The sequence below is a fragment of the Syngnathus scovelli genome, chromosome 4 (genome assembly GCF_024217435.2).
Source record: "Syngnathus scovelli strain Florida chromosome 4, RoL_Ssco_1.2, whole genome shotgun sequence".
Lineage (NCBI taxonomy): Eukaryota > Metazoa > Chordata > Actinopteri > Syngnathiformes > Syngnathidae > Syngnathus > Syngnathus scovelli.
The window spans coordinates 17,111,961-17,136,960 of NC_090850.1; the positions used below are offsets into that span (position 1 = coordinate 17,111,961).

Sequence of the window (25,000 nt, forward strand, 5' to 3'; positions counted from 1 at the left end):
TCAAACATAAATATTTGTAAATAATCACATGTGCAATTTTAATTTCTTAGCTCTCTAACCATCCATTTCTATCAAAATGAAGACCAACTCATTCATGAGAGTTCAGTGAAACATCAAGACTGGAGAATAAAATACAATGGGCCTTTTTTTCTGATACTTGTGGGATTTGGCCTCTTCAGAAAAATACGTTATTACAGGAAATTGCTTCGAGCAGGTAATCCAGCAAGCGATCAATAGACAGCCACAACGCGGTTAATTGAACAAACTGGGAAATGTGAATTCATTACAGATCAGATTGATACATAGACAGCTGAGTCGCTTTAAAACCCAGCCGTCTGATCTCAAATCCTCTCGGAAGCTTCATCTCTTGTTTGAATGAATCTTCATGGAATTCTTCCAATAATTGCATTGTGTTGCACTCTATCAGCAAACAACATTTATGATTATAGTTATTACCCAATATTTGTTGTCTGGCAATTCCCGCTGTTGAGGCCCAACAGAGAAACGATCAGTCTTTGGCACAGAGGAGTCTTTCCTTATTCACGTCCCAGCTACAGTTAAAACAACATTAGCGTTGTCATTATCTGATCAGATCCTGGTAGATTAAAATCATAAAAACGATGAAAAATTGAGTAAGTGTATTAATACTTTAAAACAATATATTGCCATCTTCATTGTATGAATCATCTCAAAGAGAACACAAAACGAACTCAACTGTGGCCTGAATATGATTCATTTGTTCATAACTCTTTTTATTTACTGTATTTTTTAATCCATTTTATTCCTACTGTCTCTTTATTCTGGAGCTCTAATTACATTTTTCACTGTTCACCTTTTTTTTCTGGAAAAACTGTCTGTCAGCAGTGTCAGTGTGTGTGAGACCCACAGAGACTTAACACGTCTAAGCTAATACACACGCGCGCGCACGCGCACGCGCTCTCACACACAGTGGTCATTCCTGCCTGCATCAGCATTGAATCATGAAAGGCAGTAGTAGGATGCAGGATGGAAAAAGTAAAGATAAAAAAGGAGTGTATTTAGTGTGTTCACTCTCAAGCCGAGTGGATGATTGTCAGTCGGGCGGGGCTCACGACTCTGTACGGAGTTCAGAGGACCCAAGTGGCACATGCCTACCCACACGCGCACATTATTTGACACAGCCCTGGTGGAGCTGGAAGTGGGTAATTAAAATGTAAATATTGATATTTTATTATTTGAAATGGCTCCACTGCAGTGCTCTTAATGTCACTCCATCTGGCGTCTCCGCGGAGACCCCGGCCGGCCTCCACGCTGCCCCCTCCGAGGCGACCCGGGCGCACCCACACCCCGCAGCCACCTCGGTGCGGCCGCGTCTCCGGTTTGGCTCTAATTAACTATTAAATATGAGCGGCCGCAACCACCGAGGCAGCGCGGTTGACACACACACAAGCTCCTCTCTGTTTCACACACACTCATATCCACTAAAGCAATGGGAAGATTTTAAGTGTTAATCTGCCAGTGCTGCTGATGGTGTCTAATGTATGCAATTAACAGTCAGCCAGGGCTGAGGGTTTGGTAATTAGCTGGCTGTTCACACTGATTAGAGGCGAGCGCAGCCCTATGACTGCTCCACTCTCCCTGAGGCCGCACACGCTCGGAAAGTGGGGGTGCGGTCCAAGGAGAGGTGGCGGAGGGGCTCGGGAGGCTAAGGAAATGGAGGAAAGATATTTTAGCCAACAATGTGAGAGGTGGTGAAGGTGATTATGTACATAATGAATGTGTTCCTAAGCAATAAAAGTGACTGATGTGGTGTCACTTTTCTCTCAATGTTGCTCCCAAAGTCATTTTATCATCAGAGTAGACCGCAACCTCACCTGTTCATCTTTTTACCTCTCACTTTTGTTTTATTAACTGTACAGGGGAGGGGGGAAATGTTTGTTAGAAATTTAATATGCTAACATCGATGGGGTTTTCTGCTTGTTTATTTACTCGAGCCCTTTTTTTTGTTTTCTTGTTTTTGTCAACTGACAGCTATTTTGTATGGGGAGAAATGTGTGTCAGTTATTTACACAAATAAATCCGCGACGTTCACATATTTTTCGGATCCACACATACATCCACACATAAATGATTTTTTTAAAATTTTTCTCGTCTAAACAAATATAGTTGCGATTTTCACCAGTTTTTTCGATCCGTGAATACATCGGTGATTTTCACATTATTGTTTGTATTATTGTTGTGTGTTATTGTTTGTAAATATTCAATTTTGCATGTGACACAAACATTACGCCATTTCTAAGACATTGGTTTTACGAAACCTTCGAAATATATTTTTGGCTTGCATTCTGAAATCTACAACCTGAGGTCCTTGTGCATGTGTGTTTGTCTATGAGTTAATGTGTTTTTGTGTGTTACTTACAACCCTCTAAATTAACTGGTTCTCTGCGAAGATGCGTTTCCATCTCATTGCGCATCTCTGTATAATTGGGTCAGCTGGTGAGTGGCGCGTGTATGTGTTTGTGTGTGTGTACTTTGTTTGTTTGGGCTTGGCCAAAGCGATCACAGGGGGTCCGTGTTCATTTGGGCCGGCGTCTGGCCTTATGGTACCAAACAGTTTGACAAGCACACACACAAACACACATGCCCCGAAAAAAACGAGTACTAAAGGAGAACCCGCTTATCTTTCCACGGCACATATTAAGCCGCGAAAGCAAACTAGTACTATTACTAGAAAGCATGTCATTTTGAGTTACTTGTATCAAAACTTTGTATAAAACTTTTCTTTTATGTTCTCAATGTAAAAGCACCGAACCTGTTTTGTAGAAAAAATAATAATTTCAAAACCAAACATACGTATCTGTTGCAATTTTCCGTCTTTTTTAGAGGCACAATAAGTGTTAACTTTCCTTACTGTAATAAAAGTCTGAAATAAGTTAATCATTTATATTTGATCTCTTTTGACTTAACACCCTTTGTTATTCCTGCTTATTTTGTGTAAGTGGAAAAAGTCTTCAAGCATGTTGCCAGATTATTACAATTCCATATAATTGTTTACAATTTGTTCAAATTTCTACTAAATTGTGGGTAACATTCAAACCGATGTGGCTTGTGGTGCTTCTTGACTAAACTATTGAAGCATTGCTCCATATTCCCTTGAGTTGGATTGTGTTCCGTTTATGTGACAGCGTGTGAAGCACATTCCTACGCTGTTGATAACTGTGTGAATCTCCACAGCTTCATTGTTCAGACAGTCTGTCGGACTTTTGTCTTATTGTATCCTGAGGCGGCGCTCTAATAAGAAAGAGCTCAGTGTCATTGTTAGAGAAGATGCTCTAAGGCAGGATGTCTTTATGTACGTATTAATATTTGTTTCCTATTTTTCTTTACATGAAAACCAGGAACTACAATGGTTCTTGTTTTCTTGCAGAACATCCGACATTATCCTGTAGGAAAAATACATTTAAAATAAAATGGCTGCATCTATTTGAGCAACTCAATACTTTTCAATGTGTTCATGAACTAACACTGTAGAATTAAAGATAAGATAATCTTAAAAAAAAATCCAGTTACTACTCCTGTTTAAAGCAAAAGCACAGACTTTGATGACTTAAAACTGGTCCAAATTTAAAGATTTTCAAAATAAGGGCTATTGATCAGCCTTGAGGTATGATTTAAAAACAAAATTAAGTTACAAGTGCTAAATAGTAGCAGGAAACTTCACAACAAGCAGCAGATAGCAAAAAAGATTTAAAAAATGAAGCTATGCTGTTTATTACTATTCCCAGTTTAGTTTAAACCTTAAAACAAAAACATTTACAAAAGTGTGGCTAATAAAGCTAACATAAATATTCCTATAATACTGCCCCATGTGGCCAATGTCCCCCATCCCATTGTCCCATAATCTTATGCCATCCTCTGTGAACCAGGAAGTGACCTACTAACATAAAAAAATAACAATTCACTTCAATCTGTGCTCTACTGAGTGGCATTCATGTTCTTAATTTGTAAACTAATGATTGATAGTGAATCTATCGATACGTCCAAATGTCCTCCAAGTGTCAAATTCGGCGACAGCAAGTCATGTGTTAATAACTTGGACAAGATCACCATTGCAGCCTGTTTTCACACCTGTCACATTACTGCACGCTCACACCATCGCCTTCTTGGACGCACCAGCTATTGCCCGTGCACAAATGCACAAATGCACACAACATCACACACTAACACATGGCGCACAAGAGAACACACACACACACATGCAGGTACTTAGAAGCATCACACGCGGTCCTCACTGGTTCTCATTTGCCCTGAAACCACAAGAAAACAAATGTTGGTGAATTTGTGTGGCAACTGGGGCATGAGAGAGGGCTATCCTGTGTGTGTGTGTGTGTGTGTGTGTGTGTGTGTGTGTGTGTGTGTGTGTGTGTGTTTGTGTGTGCGTACGTGTGTGTGTGTGTGTGCCAGGCTGTTGTGCGGTCTCGGGTGTAAACGTGCAGTCAGGACTCATTTGGCAGACAAACAGGCCGCAGGCTGGCTGGGGAATCTACTTGTGTTTGTGTGTTTGCCTTTGCGCGCGTGTGTGTGTGTATGTGTGTGTTTGTATTTGATAGAGGAGAGAGAGGAGAAAGAAAGAAAAGAGCCTGTCAGAGCGAGTGGTAGAGGTTAAGTCTGCGTGACTGCACTTCAGCCTCTTTCTGTCACCCCGTCACACACACACATACACGCACGCACACACACACTCACCCAAAAAAAAACACTCACACAAAAGTTGGGGATTGCTGTAGTGTGCTGGAAAAATAAACAACATCTTTATAGTGAAAAATTGATTGTCAAGTTAATTTATAACATAAGCAGGCTATGACATCATTGCAAAGGGTTAATTAAAAGACAGATTGTATGTGGTTACTGTACACAAACACAGCACGAGATGCCTTATCAACAACGAGCAGAAAGCAAATGTAATTAGAGCCAAATAAGGAAGTCCCTTTTGTCCAGTGAAGTCACAGGTATGAAAGGAAAGGGTATCCAGCCTTCATCCCGTCTCCCTCCCCCCTAGTTTTACTTTCCCTTCCCTCACTCATCCCGGTGCTCTCGCTCCATCAATACCGCTCTCTCTCTCTCCATCATCAGCACTAAATTCCCATTGATGTTTCTTTTCTTCTGCCGTATCGATCGCTTCATGAGAAGGAGGCGGGGGGGGTGAGCGACGAGGGGGCGGGGGGTTGCGAGATGGCGTTATCTGTTAATTAATTTGTCCTGAAGCTGGCCACCTATTAATCAGACAGATAAGAGGCATTGGATGGCTGAACGGCGCAGACAGGCTCGTGAGGAGAGGATCGGGGGAGGGAGGAGGAGAGGAGCTTTCGCGTTGGGCTCAGATTTGCACACCGGAATACACACACACACACACACACACAGTGTACAGCGTGTCTTGCCCACAGATTGAAAACATGCTGATGAGACAACACGTTATGCACATTCTCACCGGCACGTGTATTGTTGCAGTGGAACAAGTGCAGGAAGTGCCTCCACCAGATAAAAGTCATTGATGCACTTTGAGAAGAAACGCTGCACTTGGCCTTGATAAATTAATCATGAGGCTTTTAATTATTGGTGTTTCCCTTTATACTGGAGTAAGCGTGCGTTTGTGGTGTATCAGCTGGAATCAGGAGGGACATTTGTTGACAGCAATGTGTTTGTGTGCAGTGTATATATATATATATTTTTTTTTCCACATTTGCAAATGATTACTTTGAATACTTCTACAATGTCCCTAGACAATCACAATGTCACCATTTCTGGTGAGCTATTTTTAGAACAGGCCCATGCATGTCAAATTTCTATGGTACTTGCGAGCACCACATTGGCGAGCCCTGCTCTGTTTGATTACGTACCATATCAGAAGTAGAAGGCACTGCCACTTGGCAATGAGTCGATCTTTTTTCACTGTATCAGTGTGTATGCATTCAGGGGCTTCTATGTGTGTGCAACAATCTGAGTAAGCTTGGGATGTCAGTAGTAGTTGTAGATGGAATGAATTGAAGCATGTTTCAAGCAACAATAGCCTGCAACCTGAACATAATGAGACGTCTGCCATTACCCATCAACACACCGAGCGATAAGAAGCCCCCGAACGCATAGACACATGCGCAAACATACACACACATGCACTGGCACGTAGTCCCCCGACTCGAGAGGAGGCGCACGGCAGCAGATGTTGTTGAGGAAATATCTTCCTTCTCATCTGCGCGCTCCTCCTGGCAGGATGTGCATCCAAACGCACACACATAGCGGAGTGCTGGGGTGCAGTATGACAGGTGTGCTCACATGGGCCACCTCTGGTATGAAAGACTTGCACGCACACACATGTGGCGTGCACACTCTGGCGCAGGTGTGGGTGGACAGGTGTGTGAGGTGAGGACAGCTGTGAGGAAGGTGTGAGTGGGCATGTGTTCCATTAAAGGGGAAGGGAGAGGAAAATGAAATGTTGCATTGGACCAATCAGGACTAAATTGTCTGGAGGTGTGACTATTGGTGTGAAGGATTGTTTGTCTTTACGTGTCCCATGATTGGCTGGCGACCAGTCCAGGGTGTACCCCGCCTCTCATCCAAAGTTACCCGGGATAAGCTCCAACTCGTCTACTTTTGAGAATGGATGGATTTTCACTCCCTGGGGATGTAATGACCAGGTGTCCCAATACTTTTGTCAACAAAGTGAATAGGCAATTACAAATTGAGTGGGTTGTCATTGAAGAAAGGAGGAAATTTGAAGCTACAAGTGCAATTAGAGAGGATGTTTGAGCAGTGCAGCAGCGATGGGCAACATTGATCCAGACAGCTTGTGTCAGGGGGAGATAAGGCTTACCTGTCCCCAGAGGACGCCCCTGGTCACGGGGGAGGGCGGAAGGGCGGCAAGCCGATGAGGAGGAGGAATCCTATGGACAGCTGGGTGGATGCAGGCAGGAAGGCAGTTAGGGAGGAGAAAACATTTTTGATCCGGTCCACCAGAATAAGACTTGAACCTTTAACCTTCTTGTTTTTTTAGGTAGTATGGATCTCATGTTGTGCTTGTTGTTTTTTTTGCCAGGTTTCTCCACGCTTTCTCTAGCAGACCAGATGAGTCTTTTGCAGAGTGCATGGATGGAGATCTTGATCCTGCGTGTCGTGTACCGCTCACTTTCCTTTGAAGACAAGGTTTGTATTGTTCTCTTTATTCTGGCTCTGCTTAAAATTTCCCCCGAAGGTTCCTAATTATTGGCGTTTGTGGCACTAGCTGGTGTACGCCGAGGACTACATCATGGACGAGGAACAGTCAAAGCTGGCTGGACTTCTGGAGCTGAACAACACTATCCTTCAGCTGGTCAAGAAGTACAAAGCCATGAAGCTGGACAAGGAGGAGTTTGTCACTTTGAAGGCCATCGCACTGGCTAATTCAGGTAACATAAAAGCTCTGTACGTTTGTTTGTGAAGTGCAGAGAGTTAATCCCAGGAATCTCCATTCCTGAGGGACTCATTTAAACGGAGCCATCAAAGAGCTCCTTTCAATTCTCTTCATCCAAACTGAGTAACACTCACATAAACAACCCGTGTAAAATTATTTCCACACACACATTCTCACACGGCCGCTTGTGCGACCTGTAGCCCACCTTGTACAAAGTGGCCTTCCTTTTTACAATTAGCATAGTCGTCTCTTCAGATGCCTGTTAAATAAGGTGAAATCATTCGAGCCCAAAGTCTGTCGATAAAGGCCCCCCTCTAATGTGTCCGGCTGCATCGACAGCTGACTGACACATACACACTCGCACACAGACATAAACTGAGGCGCGAGGCTCGCCCCTCCCCTCCCATGACCCGTCTTTTGAACTTTGTCTTGGATGGCGGCCAGCTCCTCAGTACTCTTTAATTACAAGGGGGAACTGTCAATACAATGTGTTTAAATGGGAGATGCAATGGAGGGAGCTTTGAATGTTGAGGGAGGGGCCTTTTGTTCCAATCCTGACACCATCAATGCAGCCCAAATCTGCCACTCACATGCACACTTTCCAACAATTTAATCAGTGTGAAACACATAAAGATGCCACTGAAATTTAGAATTAGCAGTTGGCATAGCTTATTGGTTTGTGTAGCAGTGGTGTGATTAGGGGGGGTTCCAACGGGGCGATGGACCTGAGTTCTCTTCTCTTTTGTGCACAGCGTAAAATGACAAAAGACACACCTTGGTGTTCCCCAAGATTTATAATTTCAGTACAGAAAATATTAGCCATTACTCACCAATACAGCTATGTCAGAATAGCTTGAACAGGTCATATTCTGGAATAACTATTTTATTTCAATTGTCCATCAATTGTAAGAAAACAACAACTTTGCATCCCGGGCCAATCATTCCAAGTGTTCGTCAAGACAACAGAGCGCTAGCATTAGCATTTTGAAGGGCACTGACACTAATTAATTCACGGGATGCTAATCGTCTGCATTAATGAAGCCATGCAAGCCTTAAGAAATGTTAACAAACGTGCCCCACATGTAAAGACACTTCAACTAGCCATGGGAAACAGAAGACATGTGTGTGCGCATGTATGTGGGTGAATCGTATTCCATGTTGTGGTTTAACAGCTCCCGCTCATTAAGTCACGCTGTTTAGCTTGAGAGTGTACAGCAAAACACTAAACACACAACATTAACTACACTTGTGTCGAGTTAATCCAGCTGTATTTCATTTGTGTTTTATTCACATTTCCTGAATCCACAATTAAACAGAAAAAAAATGCATATTTTAAATCTTGTGTATTGTCATGCAAATAAAACTACTAAATGATCTAGTAAATAAAATATGGGCTCGGACCACCCAGTCCTTTATAAACTGTGAAGATGCAAGCTGAGTTTTCTATTGATCCTTATAGGACAAACCCGAGTGGTCTGCTCCTGCATACTGATACTTGCATTACACTCTATAGATCCAGCCTTGTGTATATATGACATCTGCGGCTGCCTTGCTATTTTATTGTAATCCATCCGTATTGTAAACTGAAGGCTGACACACACAACACACAATATTACCATCAAAACTGATTATTTGTAAATATTTTGCAACACACAGATCGGCTAATACTAATTTGTCTTTATCCAGCCACACTAACTGGCAACATACCGCGTGTGTGTAGTCAGGTGTGTTAGTGTGGGTGTATGGATCAGCAGTTGCCTTGTGATTATTATTTAACATGCATGTAGCCATTGATCAAATCCATTGATCAGAGGTCGAGAGCTAAAGGCCAGCTCACATTAAGACTCGGCCTCCCCAAGGGCCAATATGGAGCATTATTATTGAGGGACATTCTCAGCCTGCACACTGCCACGTGTGCTGAAAACGACACGCCACCAACAAGAGGGATTACGTCTGTGTGTGTACAAACACACACGCTTAAGGTGTTGCCCGATCTCTCCATCATCCTACAACTCCATCTTTTTTGGACTCCGCCCACCTGTCTGTGTGGCTGTTCATTCATCACGCCCACTGCTCCGCACTTTTAAAGACACATGCTCGAACGAGCTCTGAATCTAAAAAAGCCACTATGTTCTGTGTTAAGGTGCCAGATAACATGTTTGGAAAATAAAGGCACGTTACAAGTATACTTATTGGCCTTCCCTGTGTACAGTAGGGCCACTAATGTTTTGAATTCAATTTAAATGGAATTACAAAATGTATGCAACTTTGAGGCCAAAAAAAAGAAAACATGACAGTCACATTCATGCACAAAATCCTCATTTTCCCCGCCAGACTCCATGCATATCGAGGACGTGGATGCAGTGCAGAAGCTCCAGGACGTGCTCCACGAGGCCCTGCAGGACTACGAGGCTTCCCAGCACCAGGAGGACCCCCGGCGGACGGGCAAACTGCTCATGACCCTGCCGCTGCTCCGTCAGACCTCCACCAAGGCCGTGCAGCACTTCTACAGCATCAAGCAAGACGGCAAAGTGCCCATGCACAAACTCTTCCTGGAGCTGCTGGAGGCCAAAGTGTGAGGGCGTAAAGTCCAAGCAACTATCTTTGACACACACACACATACGCACGCACCCAAACACACACGATAATATGTCCCTTAAGTTCACCCCCTATGACTAAACAAGTAAGCTACTCCTCTTAACTTCAACCACTGCTGTCTCTGATTGCAAACGAAAAGGCTTGGTTGACCTTTTGTTTTGGGAAATGGGCGCTGACTGCTTTGACCCTGCCCCCTCTTAAGGGGGAAGAGGATGACACTTCCTGCTGTTGTTATTGTTGTGTGCAGAAACACTGACAATGGCACTCACATATGCATTTAATGATGACATTATTAATCGGAACTTGTTCCAATGAAGACAAATTCAAAAGGAAATGTTTGGAGAACTGATGAGACTTTCTCCCTTGCCCCCCCCCCATATAATTTTTTAAGGGTTTAAGAAGATAAAGGGAAAAAAATCCTGAAGAAGTATTAAAGACATTTGTAATCACATTATGTGTACATTGACATTTGGATGGACAAAGAAGAAGATGGTGAGGAGGAGCTTTGCCTGCCAAAAGATGGAACTGCATTCAGCGGATGCCAGCAACTTTATGCCATTACCCCAAATTCTGGCCTTTTTTATTTTGATTTATCAATTTGAGGCCCTGGACTGTTCTCTTTTACGAATGATTCAAAAGCGGTCTCCTTGTGCTGATAACATGCAGAGAGCAGGCGTGTCCAAAGGTTGTAGTTGGAATTGGTTGCTGGACTTGCTTCCCCAAAAAGTCACCTGCTTGTGACCTGTTGGCAAAATTATGTCAGGCATAAACGTGATGAATTTAAGAGAGGAAAAAAATGTCGCTTTTCCACTGCATTGTACCAGCTAGGCTCACATTTCTGCTTCATACTTGGTCAGCTGCCAGCTACGGAAACCACATTGGATTGAACATGCACTGAAGCTATCGGTCGAAACAAGACAAGCTAACGAAGGAAACTGATTTATTCTCAGACAAAGACCAAAATGTGGGATGATTCCACGCTTCAATTCAATGTAGTCCACCACCATTATTTTAGAATATTTTGTGATCCCAACACAAGTGGTCAAGGATAAATCACTTATTGACCAAATTGTAACAAAAAGACGTAATAAGAAATTTTAGCCAGTAAGCCACTGGTCGCCAATTTTATGCGCTCATTCACTAGCTCCCACGTCACTTACCATTCAGCCCCGCCTTTTAAAGCAACACACACAGATATTGTAGGTTGGGGAAAGCAACCCCAATTAGACAACAATAACACCTGCACTTTACATGCACATTTGGTAAATCATGAAAGCCATGGAAGTTGGTAGCATGCAGTGCCAAAGTGGCCAACGGTCTATCAACTCCTCATATTGTATTTTCACCTTGCACGTATTTCAGTCAAGAGACAGTCAAGTGGCGCCTCAGTGCTTCCCTCCTCGTTCAGCTTCCTTCACAAGATCATCTTAACAAGATGGCCTCAGAGCAAAAGTTCCACAAGTGTGACGGGCCACTGTCGGGATAAAAGGTGACTAAAAAGTTGCTTTATTTTTCTTTCTTGGCTTCCATCTCATAATAATTGTGGCTAAGGTAACCAATACTAGGCTTGTAAATAAGTCATCCTGTATTTTCCTCTACCAGCTTGACCACCCTCAGTGGTCATCATGTATGTATAAATATAACAACTTATCATGTATTAACAAATCAAAGTTTATCTTAGAGGCTTCCAAGCAAGAGTGTAATGACAAGCGTGTGCAAGGACGGGCTTTAGGGAGAATATGTAGCTTCTTTTTTCTCTTTTTGTGAGTTGGAAATTTATACATAGCAGTCATGACATTGTAGCATGAAGTCAGATTGTGATGGGCGTCAACATGAGCAGTGTTCACTTTATTCAACTCATGTTTGTAACTTGTCATGTGACCAAATGCAACATTTTCTGTAACATTTTCTCCATAGCTAAGTAGGAAAAGACGGGGACAGTTAAAAGCCATGGTTCCACCAAGTGCTACGCTTCACTTCTGTTCGGAACCATAATTATGATCTGGTATTTTTTGTTCAGTTATTTCCAATGTGTTTTGTCGTTGAATATAATGCAATGAAAGTCAAGTCAAAGTGAATCAATCTGTGACTGACTGCTGTTTAAAAATCACGCACAGGTGCAGCAATATCCCATTTTGGTTCTGTTTGAAACGAAAATCTCTGTTAGAACTCTGAAATGTTGGTAATGCGGTCTCGGCTGAATTGTAGCACTTGGTGGAAATGGGCCATAAATAAGCAAAAGTGTATGGGAAACTGGGAAATGGTGCTAAAAAAATTAGCATGCCTAGACTCACTGATTTGCCCAGTTTGCTATCCCACTTCCTGTTCTGGAACATTGAATTTCTTAAAGTGCAATCATTTCAAGTGACAAAGATGAAAACGAAAGTTACAGCCTGTAATGTATGATAACACGTTATTTGTTCACTTTTCAAATACAACCATAGCCCAGAGTTTGATCACTCATTATAGCTTTAACAGTTGGGGATTTAAACATAATAATCCACATTATGTATGTAATTTGCAAAACTGGATAATAATATATGTCCAACCTACTAGAAGCTGGCAGCTGAGGAGTTAAGCATAGTCCATCTCTAACATCGCTCGCAAACATCATTAAATATTAGCGGCTATTTTCTCAGCCTTCGTTAACATTGTATATTGTAAATACAGACAGATTACACTTCTAACATAAGACATTTTATTGGAAACAAAAGATTTTTTAAAAAGTAAAAAAAACGTAGCTCAACCTCGAAAGTTTCACCTTCCGCCATGTCTACTGTGGTGGAATTTTTTTTGCTTTTAATACCCCCTCAAGTCTTCCTTCTGTTTTGACTCCGCCCCAATTCCGCTGAGCAATCGGAGGCGTGCGTGAGTGCTTCCCTTGTCCCGACTCCCGTCCTCGTACAGTGTGCAGAATCTCAGTAGACTAGAGGCCATGCTGTTGGATCAGTGCATCGTGGCATCGGGTTAAATTTCAGCACTCAGCTCTTACCTGAGTACTCATACTTAATAAATTATTTAGTATCTAAATGCTAAACACAAGTAATTAAAAGGGGAAAGGTCATTTGTGTAACTTTGCTATAGAACAAACAATACTCTGTATATCTTTTAAAAGACAGACTGACAAGGAGAACCTTTTGATAAGATCGCTGTACATATACATAACTACCTTCCACGCAGCTTGACAACACCTCAACCATTTTGTTCATTTGTTCTTGAAATGATTTAATGCTGTTTTTATATGTATTTAATTACTTCTGAGGAAAAGTGAGGCCTAAACTCGTATCTTTTAATTGTCTCTAAGTCTGTAAATGTAAACTAGAACTCTTATAAGAATCCTGACGTTCAACATGTAATGGAAGAGTACATTATTGCTTTTTTTGTTTCTCTTTTATACAGTAAGACAAAAGGTGCTTTTAACAAAAAAACGTGTTTGCAGTCTAAATTGTCACCTGTCAAATTAAACCGAGAGAAAATACTTCAAAGATCGCAACTGTGCACTTGATGTGACTTCAAAGCAGCAATCTTTAATGTCATATTTTTTTCGTATGGGCCAATTCAGTTGATCGCAAAGGTATCACCGTTCTTGTCCAAGATCAATATGCATCAATATGCAGGATGCTTCAACTTTGTAAAAGTTTTCATTTTTAGAAGCAATATTTTATTGACTGAACGCTTGACAAGTTGCACTTATGACCAATTATTGAAGTTTAAACCGATACAAATAGACCGTTTGGTATTTTCCATGAGGTGCAATGGGAAAAGGAGTCGGGTGGTTTGACCTGGTTGCACTTTAAGCACCATGAAAGAAATGTTCTTCTGTTACTCAGACGCATTAGCTGCAAATATTGTATGTAATCCATCTATGACTTGTGTAGCTGGAGCAGCAAAGGATTGTTTGTCCCTCCCAGCTCGACACTCATTTTGTTGTATTTAATTGTAGCCGCCAGTTGCCCCTACATTCACGGGCGAGGGCGAGTTTGGATAAAAACTTTTCGAGGAAAAAAAAAAGACCCTTGCCTTGTGAAGAGTTCCGGATGAAGGGGGAGACCCCCTGTATTGTTATTAAAAACATGTTCGTAGATTTTAGATGTGCTTCACATCATAAAATGAAAAAGGAAAAAAAAAACCTACCTGTATATTTTTGTGATGTGTATCATACAAGTGTGCTCCAATGATAATGTCCATTTGTGTAAATGTATTTATTTCACACTGTATATATTGTTCAATGCAAAAAGAGAGACCTATGATTCTGTAAGTTAAACGACTATTGTTTGAAGCATTACATGTGTTACTCCAGACTATGCCTTTCAGGATTATTACAGTAGAGCAATATCGATTAAAACCAGGCTTCCAGTTTTGAATCTTGTTCTCTTCCTCCTTCAAATGACATTACATTTATTCCAGGACATTGATTCTGATACCATTGATGGATGGATGGATGGATGGATGGATGGATGGATGGATGGATGGATGGATGGATGGATGGATGGATGGATGGATGGATGGATGGACGAGCGGATGGAGAGACAGATGAGAGACGGACGGATGGATGGATAGTCAGTCAGTCACAAGTAAAAGTTGATTTGCCCTCATAAAATTGGGGGAGGGCAGGATGAGGTGTGGGCAAGTGTGAACAGCTTGCTCCAGTGGGTGGCTAACTAGTGTCCATTTGGAAAAAAACTCGATCTTCTCCTCTTGCCAAGGGCACGGCACACACACTCAGGGATGTAAGACATGCTGCGTGCGGCACTAAACAGACGATAACATTCAGCCATGTCTGTTGTGCCCTCCCCTTTTTATTCTCTTCCCGTTCCCCCATCTAATAGCCAGCAGCAGTAAATGGGATGCAGAGGCCAAAGATTTAATGTAGCAGAGAGCCATGAAGCCTTTTAAGAAGCCTTCTTCTAACAGGGGGGTTTGAGGGTGGGATCTGACCTCCAGGCAAATATTTTTCAACCAGATGACATCAGAAGATTTCACCATCATGAACAAGATTTTATTCTTATGGTTTTTTTCTACAAATTCCGGCCTTCTCAGATGACTCTCGCACATTTCCCCCGCTCACGTCGGTCTGCCTGCTCAGCTCCGTGCGCATATGTCTCATTTTACTTGCTTGCCTTTTGGAGTTCATTTATTTTATTTTATCTTTGATTCATTATTATGATACGATAAAAGCTACTTGAGCATTTCAGCTGCCGAGGGGCCCTTATCGTTAACCTTGTGGAACGCGTGTAAGAGTGGGCGCCGCACGCCGCATCGCTAATAGCCGACTTAACTCCTCTCTCCTTCTGCGCCTCCTCCACCTTCTGGCTTCATCTACATCGCTCCTTCAATCTGCGTCTCCCGGCGAGCATCTCTTACTTTTCTTATCTGTCTGTCTGATATCCCCTCAATGCTCTAATGCCTCTGTGAATTCTCACAGATTTTTGTAATAGCAAAACACAATTCCTCAACCATTAAGTGGAAAACTGACCATATTCCCAACTTAAGGAAACCGCACACAATTTATTAGCTACATTCATGAACGTTATGGAACATATATATATTACTCTAGCCATTTGCATGAAGCGTAACCGAAAAGGTGTCCCCCTCACTTCTCCTCCAATCTGAGCAGTGGTAGACAGTCCCAAAGGATAACCATCTCTGTTTGAGGCCTTGGAAAAGTGTTAATGTGCAACTTTGCACCAGTGGCGCTAACGTAACCTTAGAGTGCGTGCGTGCGTGCGTGCGTGCGTGCGTGCGTGCGTGCGTGCGTGCGTGCGTGCGTGCGTGTGTGGCCTTGTATCAGTCGGGTGGTTCCCATGGGTTTCACATGTCGAGTGACATGGCCTGGTGGTGGTAATGGCCTTTCACATCTCTTAGTCCCCCTGACACACACACACACACACACACACACGCACACACACGCACACACACACACACACACACACACACACACACATGCACACTCAGGTAAAGAGCGATTGATTTGCACAGTAGACATATGAAGACAGACACAAAAAAAACAACAGTATATCAGAATACATCGGAGAGATAGAAGATTTCAAGTGAATTGGAATGATAGACATTTCTGTCTTCATAAGCCCCGCCTCCCAAGAACGGCACTGTGTCCTGATTGGTTCATAGTAAGCGACACCCAAAATATAGCAATTGCCATAATTGAATATGGTCTAATCATACATTTTTTTCATTACACATCATTTGTTGTACCCAGAAATAATCTAGTCATTTTTTTTAGAAATAACCATCATAGATTGGTTCAGATCTCACAGACCGATGCAATGCAAATTACTCCCACCTACAGGACAGGAGGGGAATATTTTCTAACGCAGTTTTTTGAACATTCATATTTACAGCGCGGCTTGCCATTATTCGGCTTTGGCCGAGGTCTGCGCTTATTTTGAATCTACTTGCAGAGCCCCCATGATCTATGGTCAACCACACCCTCCCTCCATTATCTTACATGCTATCTTGCAATTAATGTCCACACATTTGCACAAACCTTCCATGATTGATGCGCTCGCTCTTTGCTCTCTTCCATTATATGCCTTTTTTGACACTTCCTGTTCACTCTTTTTCATTCAATTCATCATTGCTATAAATTATCTTTACTCAATTCTCACATTTCCAATGACAGCCCTCCCTTTCTCTTTCACTGTCACCCCATTTTCCACCATTCCCTATCTCTTTACCATTCCACCTCCCGGGGTGTAAAGCGGCATAGGTGGCCATGCATCTGAACTGCATTTGCGAGCTATAAGAGGGTCAGATGTCTACTTGCACTTTTTATGTCTTAACTCTATACGATGGGCCATTTATTCTCACGCTCTCCTCCCTCTTTAGCACCCTCCATCCGCCTGCGAACCCACCCTGTGCGTCTATTTCTCCAGATCTCTCTCGAAGGACACTAAATGTTTTAACTCTCCATTCTATGGGCCATTCATTAAGTTAGTGTACTTTAATAAATAGTCTGACGTGTCACTGGCCAGTGAATTAGTAGCACTTTAAATCCCCTGCTAGCGGCCCAGAGATAGCCGGAGCGTTTGATATGCAGCAACCACTTTTACTCGGCGCACCAATTAGAGCTTGCTGGAGATGGCAAGAACGTTATTAATAACAAAATCAAGACACCAAACATTACAGCCGAGACTTATCTTTCACCAGGTTGGTTACCAATATAGAATATCTCAACTTATTTTAGCATGGGTCACATTATAGAACGACATGAAAAGACTAAAAACATTTATGGGCTAAAAGATTTTGAATATCCAGAATCGACGTCTGAAAAAACAGCCTTAATTTTGCTCTAAAGTATTTGGAAACCTTCAACCATAAATACTATGTAAAAATTGTTTACCAGTTGACATAAACAATGCTAATTGTAAAAGGACAGGAGATAAGGTAACTAGCATATGGTGATGTGTGTGTGTGTGTGTGTGGGGGGGGGGGGGGCGTGCATGAGAAGGGATGATTATGCGCATGTGCGTCGACAAGAGAGGCAGGAGGTTAATTCAATCCTATAGACACGCAGCATGGAGGGGATTGGACTGCAGAGCCCTGAGGGTGCCACTGGCCCCGGCCCCAATAAGGGGCACACAGTGTGCACACACAATATGGACAGTGTGACTTGAGGGTATGAAAGCCCAGGAAAAGCCAAATTGTTTTTTATATCTACTTTCTGGTGCATTTCATTTTGAGTTGAGGTGCATGAATGATAAACATGGATTAGAATATATTCATTTATGTCAAGAAAACGAGGCAGGAAACAGGGACAGAAATGGGAGCACATTTAGAAAATTGTGAGGGATTGGGGGCATGGTGAGGTGCTGGTAGAATGGAGGATTGGATGAACAGTGCTTGTGGAAAAAGAATAGATTCAAGGTTTACTAATGTAAGATTTAATGCTGCTTCTGGTATGAATCGGAAGCAGCATTTTGTTTATATGGTAACTGGTATGATATGAGTAAAAAATATTAAAACTATATATATTAATATATTTCAATCCAGTTTTCCTCCCATCTAGCAGGGTAGGAGTATCATATCGTAAAGTGGCCAGCGACGACGAGTCCTAATCAGCCATGAGGGCCAGGATGGCTCCTCATATCCATGTTGCTGCGGAGATTCAGAGAAACAATACATTTACTGCACACATTACCATATTACGCTTAATGTTATTAGACCAGCAAACACAATTTAATCAAATGTAAGTCATACATAAGTAATTTACAAAATGAGACATTATTAATTGGGTGCTCGTCTTCTAGTTTTAATCCGGTTTGTGAGATAGCACTTCTCTGGAATTTAATGCGTCTGGCTGAATAAATTAGTGCATCAAAGTAGGATGAGAGGAAACATTTTGTCCCAATGTCTTGTGAGGAGACCAAGAGATATTTTAAGTGCCATCCATGCATCTTTTTTATCCATTCACCCATTAGTCCGCCTGATCCTCAGTGAAAACATCCATCTCTCATTCATCCAACCAGCATGTACAGTATGCTCCTATCTTTTCAATCATACACATTTGTCGTGCAATTTACGACAGTTAAATTTGGTTGGTCCAACCATGAATTCATTCACATTTCAGTCCAGAAACGTATTATTCCATCCATCCATCCATCCATCCATCCATCCATCCATCCATCCATCCATCCATCCATCCATCCATCCATCCATCCATCCATCCATGATCCCGTTTTCCACCCAAACCATGCAGCACTTTTTCTTCCAGCCAGTCATCCATCCACTCTTCATATCTAGGATATTGATTTCTCTAATTATATTTCTCCTAATTGCTTTTGGCTAATATTTCAGATCAAGTGTGTAGTGTGGTTCCGCCTGTCTCCAGCACGGCCCTTCCATTTTTCCTTCCATCATCAATCAATTTTCACTCACCCCAATTTCCTCCTCCCCCATTTGCTTTTTCCTCCCTTATTTCCTCCACCCCTTTCCCTCTCTACCTCTTCCCCAGCCCCTCGTCACCTCCTTCCCCCCGCCCCTCCCTTTGCCCCTCTCTGGCTGCTATTGATTAGAAGGCGAACCTCTAATCTCCTTAAGGTCATTAGGAACACTTAATTAAAACCTAGTTAGAATGCTTTTGTTCCACCAAAGCAAATTGCAGCTGTTCAAACACGATTAGTATGATAACAAAACTTGTTAGTATGGCAAAATATTATAGCCAAAGACCATTTATGAGTTGAAAACAATCCAGATAGTTGGGTCAAATTGACCCAAGTTGAATTATTTCTGATCCACGTTTTAGAGTCTATCCTGTTTTGTCAATCACTCTGCATTGGTCAAATGACCACTCGAAAGTATGAGACATAGTCCATATTTTTAATCAGTGACGTAACGCGTGACCATGCTTCCAGTGACCAGTAATAATCTCCGTTGCCTAGTAACGGCGCCGGCGTCCCCTCCACCCTAAGAGCCACTTAAGTGACAGCTTCTTCCCACACAGATGGGGGCGTACTGTCAGAACATTATTGAATATGCTTAAGGTACGGCTGTCATTAGTGAGCGTTGTTTTCTTTTTACCGCGACAGTAACTTATACCAGAGTATCGTGTAATATGTGAGGCGATCGTTACTTTGAAATGAGCGCGGCTTGTTGCGCCTGTGACCAGATGGCGGCTGGCTGCTGCTAATCTACTTAGGTGCGGCGTCCGCGTGTGTTGTTTGTTTTGAATGAGATTGCACCGAAAAAGACGAGAAGAGCACCGGGACGAGTTGGCAAACCCGGATAACTTTTTTTTTTTTTTATTGTGGAGGTTTTTTTTCCTCCCTTCATAATACCAGAAGTTGAGCCAAAGGAACTATTACGAGTCAAATTAAGGACTACTCCGCCCCGCTCCCTCCCGTCTGGCAAGTGACGACTGTTTGGCTGCACGTACAGATAGTTGCGTCGAATTAACAAATTGGATTTTTACATACAGCGTTGTGCAGCGGGAGCAAGCAGCAACAGGTGAGCCTCAAACTGCTTTCGCTTATTTGCAACAAATTTGTGACGGCATACAGCAAGAGTGAGCCACCGTTATTAGATACACTGTGTCCATCCTCTCCAAGGCACATTATTGTGAGCGGGGTGCAAGTAATTCAACACTTGAGCCCGACTGCTCCGCTGGCCTCCTTTTGTGTGTACGTGTGTCAAAATGTGAAATTGAAGCTGATAAGCATTGCAATGAAGAGAGATTTTGACATAAGCCTCAATTTCCTGCAAACCAATGCGGAAAAAAAAAAAAAGCCGTCGGGTTGTATGAGAACCTGGAGGCCAGATGCCAGGAGGAAACAGGGCATGTTTAATTCAATGGGGAATGAAGAAAAGGGGGGAAAGTGATGTAGCAGTATCAGTTGAGCCGTGCCTCCATCAAGCTGTACATGATAGTGTTGGCTTTGGCCAGGGAATAGCCTGCATGGCATTTCACTTGCCTCAGATTTGTCTCATTTTGGATTTTGCTCTGACCACATTTCTCTGCCGCTCTCCCGCCCTCCACAGGTTGTGAAATCCTAGCTATCATGCGAAGGCTTTGGTTGTGCTCGGTGTGTGCGGCGGACAGAGGCAGTGTAACCGACACCTAAGCTTTGCACCTTCACCCTTGGGGGCAACGGCCTGCAAAAAATGTCTCCCTAACTCGGCCACCATGACACCATGACAGTCATCATTTATTCAAGCGCTGTTGGGAGGCTTCCAAGGTATCTCCAGCTTCTGGAACATCCCACTGGCCTCAGGAATGCTCCAAAAACTCACATATACTGTTATAAAATCTTGGATTCTACCATCTTTTAGGCTCGTAGGGGGTCGCAAACATGACAGACCACCAAAGAGTGGAAAGAGAAGAACATGGCGAGATCAATTATGGATTGACTGCAACTGGCAAGTTGGAAAAGTTGAGGGAGAAGCTGCTAGGATTTCATTCATTGATGTACAAAGAGAAGATGAGCTTCAACAGGACCAAAACAAGAGCAGAAGCCACAAATATCCTGTAAAAAATTGTACAGAAGAACGTGTTAAGAGAGACTATAAAATAATGTTGGTGATGAAGTGGCAAGTTATCTTCTTCTGTATATGTGTCCTCTTCATTGGCCTGGTTCCAAAACCTGCTTCATCACAGGTAAGAAAAATGTTCGGCTTTGCTGGTGACTATTTGGAGTCCTTTTTGCTCTGGGTTGTTTCTGTCTCGAATTGAGTCAGAGGTGGTGTTGACTTGGATTGTCTCAAGCACTTTTTCTGCAGAGTATTTGCATGCATTTTATTCTTCTTCTATAGGGTCCCAATTTTAAATCAGTTTTAAATAAAATTATTAAAAAATGTCTAAAATTATAAAATTTATAAAATAGGTAATAAATATGACATTTTAAATAAAATAAAAAATAAATATAGCATCACTAGTCAGCAATAAATTAAATATAGTAAATGTGACACTGTTTAATGGTAGTTCGACATTGAGCCATTTCATTGACACATTTCATATTTAATGGCAAAATATTTAAGATTACCTTAATTCTACCTTTACAGTCAACTGCAACTGGATTTTACAAGCTTATCATCTTAAAAGGTTAAAGCAAAATTCCAGTCCTTCCAAAATGCTACCATTCTAAATTTCTTTTTTCTTATAGCAGTATTTGGTACAACTGCTTTAGACGTTCTGGTTTTTATATTGCTAACTAATCTCACACATTTTCAGTGTACGCGAGCAATCGCTCAGTGTGCTTTTAAGACAGGCCATCCACATACATTAGTTAACGCACAGGCCGTTAAATTGCGTGGCTCTCAACGAGATTGTCATTACTGTATCCATGTGTGTCGGCTTACTGCTGATAAGAATAAGTACACGAGGTCCAGGCGAAATAGGAACGGTCACACTTGTTCAACCTTCTGTCGTTATAACAGGGACATTTCCCGCCAATGGAGAACATTGGTGCCTTCAAACCCGTGTCCACCTCGCCGCCTCGTTTTAGCTGTGGGGTTCCGGATCGGAGCGTATACTGCCGGACGGCTTCCTCACAAGCCGAGCTTCTGACGTGCCATCGGGCCTTCTGCATCCAGGAGTGTCCCTATAGAGACTCCATGCCACCTTATGCCCCACTACTATTGCCTGCTTACAGGTAATCAGATGTTTAAATAATTATCCATGACTAAGACCAGATCTTCGAGGCATTCTGGTCAGTGAGTATCTTCATGGGACAATATTGACCAATTTCATTATTTTCCTTCGAACCAGGGGTGCTTGCATCACAGAAGATGCTAAAGACATTCATCCTATCCTCCGTCAGAGATCACAGTTGAACCGCTTGACCACATCGATGTCAAGCGGGGATTCCCGTAGTGTTGTGTTTCCTCAAGGCCAGCAGGAATGTCTGCTGTCTCCCCCCTCTCAGAAGATGGGAGCATCGGGATCCCTCACTCTGGCGTTGTGGATTAAACCAAGCTCTCTCGGAGAGATGTGAGTCTGCTTTTTTCTATTTTTATGGGTGAATAGGTTAAAAATCCAAGTTAGCCTCAGTTGAGGTTGATTGGTTTTGCTCTTGGTCTTTTGTGTTGGAACACTTAGATTTTTTTTTTTAGTGGAAATGAGATGCAGAGGCCAAAAAGTTTGATTGACATTTCTGACCATTACACAGGTTGCATGTGTTTTTTTCAAAAGCGAACTTACAATATATTCCGCTCAATGGCTTTTATCTTTTCAGCCTAACTGTCAATACGTCTGCCATATGACATTCATGATTCGCGTTTTTGTTTGTGCAACTTGTCTCCCTGGACATTCAGATGACAGGCAAGTCTTGTTGTCCTGCTGAACATGACACCTGTACCCGGCTTTCTCTCCCTCTGTGACTTTCTGATGTTGTCGTCAGCCGACTGTCTTTTGTAGTCGGCGCAGCCATGGCCGCCATCAAAGTCTCCAGATGAAAAGAGGTCTCAATCCTCACCTCCGTCCATCTCCTATTTTGTCTCTCGGTCGTTCGCACACATCTGAATGGATGGAACCAGCCACCTGTTTTTACTTAGCAGAGTTATTACAATGCCTAAAAGAGATGATCATCAAATATAGCATAAGAAGTTTTCCATAACTTCAAAGTTTCAAAATGTCCTTTAGCAGTGTCAGACGGAATAAACAAGATGACATGTTTATAATTCAAGTTGAAAATCAAAGCATTTTTGACTATATTTCCTGTGCTTCTTTTCACACTCGTACGTGTCACCCAGATGCTCTTGTCTCATTCATCCATCAGTGATTTATATGGAAGGCGTCCCTGGGTTTATAAAAGCCGTGATTTCTCATAAAATGTCACTGATGGTGGTTAATATGACACGTGGAAGGTGTTCGCCTGTGCGAGTCCACAACCCGTGTAGCACCAGAACCCCAGTAGTCATGTAAAATATTAATATTACATGTATAAATGTCAAAATGAGAGACTGCGTCCAGTGGTGCTCAACTCAACATGAATGTTTTTGGTTCAAGTCTTGGTGCTGAGAAACCTCTTCACCCTGTGTCATTTCTTATTGATGTTTGCATTTTTTTTCTTTTGTTTTACTTTCTCAGGATGCTGCTGGAGAAAAGCTCAAGGGACCAGTCAGTCTTTTCAGTGACAGTGTCAGAAAGGGTCGTCAGTATAAAGTACACTCAGTCCACAAGTTCAGAACCTCTGATTGTCAGCTTTAAAACCGAGGGACGGCTCGTGGTGGATACGTGGACACACATTGTTTTACAGGTAACAAAACACACACATGCATTCAGAAACTAGTTCTATGTGATTTTTTTTTTTTGAAAATGAATGGATGGACCAGCACTTTTTTTCTTCTTCCTGAAGTCAGCACACAACTGTTTTCTCAAATACAGACATAGCATAACTTGATTAAAACATATTGATGAGATTTCTTCAAATACGAGTGGAGCAAGTCAAGTGGAGTCAAGTGGCGCAAGGACCACAAATATCATAGGGATTGTTTACAAAGAACAAAAGCAGTCTTTCTTTGGCCATAAAACTTCTCAAATGGCGCCTGTAAAGGGGCGGACATTTTGAGGCTGTAAGCGACTCTCAGGATGTTTGTGCTTGGTGGAAGAGTATCGTTTTACGCGTTGCTCTGCTGAACAATCTCCCTTTCAGCATCTTGGAACAAGAACAAGGCGGCTGTGGGAGAAAACATGTTTCGATACCTGTTGCTGTTGCTTTTCATGCTTTTGGCTTTAAAATGTGATTGGATCAATTTTTGTTAAGTATAAGTGTCTTTAATCAGACACTCAATTCAACACTGATGTAAAAGGTGATACGTCTGTTTAGCTAGTTCAGTTTAGTTAGTTGTTGTTCAGCTAGCTTTTAGGCAGATGCCTTGCACATTACAGTACTGCAAGTTTAATGTGTGCAGGTTCCTGTGTCTCCACAATGCCCGTGCAAATATATGTGCTTGAGATAGCGCAACCCTCGTAGCCAATTTGCTACCAGGGTGTTATGTCTTAGAGGTGTTCGCGTGTATTCCTGTGAATCAGTTTCCCTTTTGTTTAATGGCGTGCTGATGTGATCGGCTTTGACCATTCAGAGTCGTAACATAATCATCCTTGACATTCAAACACCATTCGCATACTGCCACTCTCATGCCTGTGCACACACACACACACGCGCACACACTAATACACGCTCGTGCAGCAACTTGCAGTTTAGTGCTAATTTGTTGCTGTGTGTCAGCCGCGATACAGATATTTCCCCATGAAGGAGATTTAGAAACATTCCCGTACACGTACACACACCAGTCATCTGTCGGTTTGAAAAGATCAAAACAGCAAAAAAGACAGTCTAAAGGAACACGGGTTTCCGAGTGCCGGGAGCAATGCACACACATGCACGCACACAATCACATGTGTGCACACACAGGGCCAAGAGCAAGGGGCTGTAGGGAGGCTGCCGCTCCCAAGGTAGTTGTCTCATCTGATTATGATAACAATGTACGGAGTAGCGGAGGAAAAGGTAGCCGGGAGGGGACTGGAGC

The 25,000-nt window shown here is 42.4% G+C and overlaps 2 protein-coding genes across 11 annotated transcripts in view; both read left to right on the plus strand.

Moving 5' to 3' along the window:
- Positions 1-14,382, plus strand: part of esrrga (estrogen-related receptor gamma a) — an 87,520-nt gene extending 73,138 nt beyond the window's left edge. For all 10 annotated transcript variants that reach the window (XM_049718001.2, XM_049718000.2, XM_049718002.2 and 7 more), the window contains 3 exons: positions 7,067-7,173; positions 7,253-7,415; positions 9,755-14,382. In XM_049718001.2, the coding sequence (XP_049573958.1) occupies positions 7,067-7,173; positions 7,253-7,415; positions 9,755-9,999 (515 nt within the window). In that variant the 3' untranslated portion in view covers positions 10,000-14,382. The remainder of the gene's footprint in view (positions 1-7,066; positions 7,174-7,252; positions 7,416-9,754) is intronic.
- Positions 14,383-19,468: 5,086 nt separating this feature from the next.
- The window catches only part of ush2a (Usher syndrome 2A (autosomal recessive, mild)), a 116,673-nt gene continuing 111,141 nt past the window's right edge, over positions 19,469-25,000 (plus strand). The window contains exons 1-6 of the mRNA XM_049719092.1: positions 19,469-19,981; positions 20,513-20,709; positions 20,804-21,128; positions 21,908-22,122; positions 22,239-22,460; positions 23,559-23,727. Coding sequence (XP_049575049.1) covers positions 20,666-20,709; positions 20,804-21,128; positions 21,908-22,122; positions 22,239-22,460; positions 23,559-23,727 — 975 coding nt within the window. The 5' untranslated portion in view covers positions 19,469-19,981; positions 20,513-20,665. The remainder of the gene's footprint in view (positions 19,982-20,512; positions 20,710-20,803; positions 21,129-21,907; positions 22,123-22,238; positions 22,461-23,558; positions 23,728-25,000) is intronic.